Genomic DNA, 5,974 nt, shown 5'->3' on the forward strand with positions numbered 1-5,974 from the left:
TAATTTTTTAATGATCTCAGAATTATCGTCTTATATTTTTCGCAGAATTATCATTTTATATTTTTCATATATTTTTCATGAAAGTTCAACGATATTTAAACGATCTTTTGTATTCCTTATTTTCTTTTTTGAGTATTTTTGTCGAAAGGGATATTTCTGTCTTCTCTCGTAGAGATGAAAGTGTTACATTCACAAAATCCCGGAAAGTGATCTTGGCTGTACTGATATATGAAAGCTGGCATCATCGCGAGGAATGAAAGCCTTTATGACCTCTTAGCAAATCCCTCTTGGTAGTAGGATAAGTACACCCTATTGACCCGAAAAGTTACTAGAAACGCGGATCTATAGCTGTCAAAAGACTCGAGCGTTGGTAGAACATAAGGAATACGAGCAAAGCTGTAAGAGTTAAGAGGGTTTAGAAACTCTACATACAAACGCAGCAGATTGACAATGTTCATCAGCGATAAAGAGCGAAGTTTCAATAAATATAGACCTAAAAAGTGATTTAATGTTCATAAAATATTATTTTATCAATATAGTTTTTCTATGAATTAAAAATACTTTATATTATTGAAGTTCAACAAATTTACCTTTCTGTAAGTAAAAACCAAGAAAAGTTTTTGACATATTAATTTAGTTTTACGATAACGTGAACGTAGTTTGAGAAATGTAAATACATTTTAATGTTAAATTGATGTCAAACTGACAAAGCATAATCTGTCCGCGAGACTGTCCGCGATTTCAAAAGGGATTTGTATTCGCTGATGTACAAAAGATATTCTGTGTGGGTTGGAAGAACAAGAATATTTGCAAGACTCAAGAGATCAGAGACAACAGGATCGTATTGAGAGAAACTGAAAGAAATTTATATTTTGATCGAGTCGAACAGGTGGAAATATATGTATATCACAGACATAATAATCCGTTATGCTTCTAAACGTTTTCTGAATAAAGTATATAAAAATAGAAAAGAGGATTTGAATGCATGATAAATGCATTGTGATAAAATAGCTTGGCGGGTTTTTTGAGATTTATCGATCATATTTTCAAAATTTTATCCGTTACGCGTTGATTTTATTATACATTTAGTATTAAAAATATTTCTTTCATTTTATTATCATTTCTTACCGTGCAAAAAGTTCGTTGAGCAATCTGACGAGCTCTTCGGCAGTGCATTGATCGGAGAGCGAGGTAAATCCACAAATATCGGCGAACAAAATGCTGAAATGTTTAATAATAAAGTCAGTTATTTCAATTAAGTTAATTTTCAAATTAATTTTTGATACAAACAATTTCTAAATAAGCACTTTTGTCAACAGTTCTGTAATTACTTTGCCTCAAACGGGAAAATGTCGCGTTAAATATTTGGGAAAGGGGAAACTAGGGACGAAAAATTGTCACAAGTTCGTGGAAACTCTGTAAAGTTAAATGAACATGACGTTTGCTCGTTGCGAATTAAGTTAGATTGATCCGAGCTTGGTGAGACGTCTGATACGAGAGATTGGATGTAACATCTCAACCCACTTCAGACCAATCCAGAATTCTCTCTATGCAACCACGTGTACTTATCATGTTGCGTGCACTGTACCGTGATAAATCGTCAAGTTGAAGCATCTGGCGTTACTGTATTATGAGACGATCAAGCATATCATCTCATACATACTGCATAATGCGCTCACAATATTGCATAATTATTTGTATCTAATAATAACCTCATGATACAATATTGTAATAACGATGTAAATTGTATTAAAATACATGGAAAGAATAATTTTGCTGAAAAAGATACACCGAGAAAAAAAATTGTTGACTAAATTAATTTAGCTCATTTTTATTTCTTTTGAAGAAGAATGTATTTATTTAAGTTAAATATATTATATTTGAACTTTAAATACGAAGCGCCCTCATAATATTATATTTGATTTATATTTATTTTTACCAATGTATTATAGATTAATTTTAATTTTTTGATTTAATTTATTCTTTCTCGCGTTTTTAATTTTTAAAACTAGAAAAAAATAAAAAGTAAGTTAAATCAAGATTAAAGTTAATCTTTATCGTAAAAACGGGTTTTAAAATGGGAATTAAATACTTACATTTTTCAACGAAAGAAATAAAGTCAAAGAAATTAATTTAATTAAATAAATAATTTATTTAAATAAATAATTTTTTTTTCTTTAGTAGTGTATCTAAAAATTTACAGATGTTACAGATCTCAAAATAATTTTATTATTAGATAATTGAAATAATTATGCGGGATATTTAAGCACATGTTGAAAAATTTTAACATTCTAGCAACTATTTTGAATGTTCTACATAATTATTTTGATGATCCAACAAAATTATTTTCAGACCTGTATCTAGCTAAATTTTCAGATACTTCAATAAACTGTTCTTTCTGTGTACGTGCTTTTGATTTGTGATTCATCACTGACTGCGTTTGATCAAACGTAAAGGTACTTTACAACGAGTTTAAAATCCAAAAAGATGCAAACTTTACGATAGCATAAAAAGCCACGAGCAAGGATTATGATGTTTAATCTGCTGTGAATTTCAGTTTAAGTAGCAAACGTGCATAAAGGACATAATGTATAAAGTAGTTATGTAAATTTTTTTGAGCTTTATAACAAAGCAAAACTGGGTTTCATTTGCAAAATGTCAAAGTGGCACTTTAGTTCTTTTTACGGTGCGCGTTTTAAGTCGCTGCTATTTGTTCGCGGACCATTGGCATCACATACCTGACGTTCTCGTGTCTTTGAATATAAATTTTGTGAAACATTGTGTCCTTCGGCTTTCCGGCTATATCGGCTTTCATCTCCATGGCGACATGCCTTGGTAACACGCTGAGCAAAAGCCTCTCCTGAAAAATAAGTTAAATTATATAGTTAACGCGGTATGGGAATATTTTTAAACTTGGCTTAATTTAAAAACATTCAAAAAATGAATAGAGGTAATAAAATATATAAAAGGTATAATAAATATAAATGCAAAAGTTAAAAGTTAAATTATAAATATATTAATTTATTATAATATATTATTATTTATACAATAATCATCTTCAGATGTAAAAAACATACAAAAAGTAGGTGAAATTATATATAACGTATTAATTAGTAATTACGTATAATAATTAAAATGCAATTTTCTTCAATTAATTTTACTCCCATAATACGTCTCATTAATCACATAATACATTTGTATTCTCTTGCGATGTTGTCCAAACAATTATTTTAAGTAACGTAATTTGAAGTAATTGAACATTTTCTTAGATTTATCAGTATATATATACATACACTGTGTGTATCAAACAAATTCTTATATACATATATGATAATGGATTAATAGCAATGTTATTAAATTAATCTATTGGAATGGATCTCATATCCTTAACGTATCCTTTGTGGAGAATTATAATGGATAGACCAGCTTGGGACATGCAGGTTAATATAGACATAAGAGCTAAAATGTTATTCAATAACTACTATGCTCTATTAATTCACTATAGGTATACGTGCACGCTTGTTACGTGCTTGCTTAGATATATTCATGTGGTATGTTGGAACTTTCCTTAAGTTCAATCGCAGAAAGAATGGTTGACTTGTCATAATGCAATTTCTAATACGTTCCTGGAATTACAATCAAAATGATCAAAAATGAAAAGAATTTTCATAAATCAAACGCATATATTGTGTGATTAAATGATAAATCTGATTTGAATTTAAATGTAATTATTTAGATTCAAGTGAATTTCAAAATTGTTTTCCAAATTTTAACGCAACTTTTGCTTGCAATAAACTATCTAGCTCGAAGAGCCAACGAAGTTCTTAAATGCTTTCTGTATATTTACTTTCACAGTATTTCTTAACGCTCGACGTCGAGACTTGATATTTTCGCGAAATCTGACATTAAGTATCGCGGAAAGCAGCATATTGCGCGCGTTCACGGATATTCCCACGATTGTCGATTGAAAACCACCGCGCTATCGCGAGCTAAAACGGAAGAGTCAGCCTTCCGATAGGTAGTAATCTTTGCTATTCCGTGGGATCATGTACATCAAACTGACACGACCTCGGTTAACACACACGTGCGAGAAATATGCATCGAGCGGCGTATATTGTTTGAAACGTGGAACTCGTCAACATCGTGAGAATCTCTCAAGTGCTAGTAAAGTCGACGACGCGTTCGACAAACTTCGCATTGATGGTCGATACGTGCGGACGTAGTTGTGCGCTTTTAGAATCTGCATCACGTTGTGCAAGCCCGTAATATAGACACGTCGTTGTTCGATTCCGATTCTATAGCGTCACAATTATTTTTATCGTGCTGCCATGCGTTTGTCTCGTCGATGATGTGCAAGATTAAGTACAAGCGATTAGGAATCGCGAATTTTCATTAAACGCTAAATATAAATAGAACATAACTTTAATTGGTATTATCATTTGTCTAAATCTAAGTGGAATTAAATGAATGATATTTCGACAGAAGTCTCATTTGAGAATCAGTCACAAATATATTTCTAAACCTGGAAATCAAAGAGCTATTTTCGGCTACTTATTAACATTCTTCTCTAAATCGATTCCTCCAATATTGATTTCTTTAGTATCGGCTATTTTTAGCTCTAGTTTAATTGTGACTCTTTATTCTTTCCAAATTTAAAAATAAGAAGGTACAAAAACAAAATAAATTATGTATTTCGTTTATATTAAGTTAGATTGAAGAGAATAACTGTTACACGGAAAGAAAAATTTATTAAAGTATTTCAAAATTTTGCTAGATAGATTTTAGACCTGAAAATAATTTTGTTGGACCGTCCAAATGATTGTAGGAATTTCAAGCATGATGAACAGTGCTCTTAAAAGTTTTGTCATTCTAGCAAATTCGAGTGTCTTACATTAAAAAAAATTCATGTGATTTTACATGGAAATTATATGTTTATGGAAAATTACCTAAACATGATTGGAAATTTACAATTTTTGTAAATAATTATTTCTTATACATGATTATTTCGCTGGTCCACAAAATTATTTTCATATCTTGGTCTAGCTAAATTTTTAGAGCTACTTCAGCAAAATTTCTTTCCGTGTAAGTACTTATAAAGGTAAAAGAATAAACAAATTGGTATTGCGTATTGTGTTCGGTCAGTGAGCATGGAAATTTACATAAAATACAGGAAACTGCATTTGCACAAGTATATTATTTCCTTTTTCCGCAATAGCGTCTCATTATTCTTGTTATTGCTGCTTCTGCAGTGCGCAAATGTGAACTTGTGCCTTGTTGTTATTGGTAATCGAAGCGATTCTCGGTTATCAGAGAAAGAGATGAGACATCAACGTTTCGGTACATGTTCGTCGTTGTTAAACGCACCCACACATTCGACGTCATACTTCAATGGCGATGTGTCGCGTATGCGGGATAAACCGTGGACGATCGAACAAGCGTGAACAATAGCCGATTGATATCACAACTGTTCATGGATTTCTGATTAATAGTATAAAGCCTCTCTCGTCACGACAGTGGCGTGATTATGAGCGAGAGATATACGATAAGATTCTATCTTTAATGGACTTTAATAGACTTCGCAGCCTGCCGGCGATTATTTCGGTTTTCATTATTTTTGTACATCGCTGGAAATAAACTGTAATCAGAGATTTCCAATCGATCCTTGCCATAAAATGGTGATGTTTTAAGCTTTTTTGACGTGTGACACATAAAAACATTTAGCTCTACTGCTTATACTAGTATAATGTTATTGTACACTTTACAACGAAATAAATAAAAATATATAAAAAAATCTAAAATATACATGTATATCGCTTATTTGCTACAATAATTTGATACAACTTAAAAAACAAAGTTTTTTGAAAAATGAATTTGAATGCTTTAAATTATTAAAATTTTATAATATTAATTTTATAATATTAATATATTTGAATATTAATTTTATAATATTAATTTTGGTGCAATATATATATAT

General features: G+C 30.7%; 1 protein-coding gene across 1 annotated transcript in view; it reads right to left on the minus strand.

Annotated features, from left to right (window-relative positions):
- LOC108749983 (adenylate cyclase type 6) overlaps positions 1–5,974 on the minus strand; it is a 127,561-nt gene that overhangs the window by 16,419 nt on the left and 105,168 nt on the right. The window contains exons 8-9 of the mRNA XM_018489120.1: positions 2,739–2,860; positions 1,129–1,221 (exon numbers count right to left, since the gene is read on the minus strand). Of these exons, the coding sequence (XP_018344622.1) occupies positions 1,129–1,221; positions 2,739–2,860 (215 nt within the window). The remainder of the gene's footprint in view (positions 1–1,128; positions 1,222–2,738; positions 2,861–5,974) is intronic.

The sequence above is a fragment of the Trachymyrmex septentrionalis genome, unplaced genomic scaffold (genome assembly GCF_001594115.1).
Source record: "Trachymyrmex septentrionalis isolate Tsep2-gDNA-1 unplaced genomic scaffold, Tsep1.0 scaffold32, whole genome shotgun sequence".
In the NCBI taxonomy this organism is placed as follows: Eukaryota; Metazoa; Arthropoda; class Insecta; order Hymenoptera; family Formicidae; genus Trachymyrmex; species Trachymyrmex septentrionalis.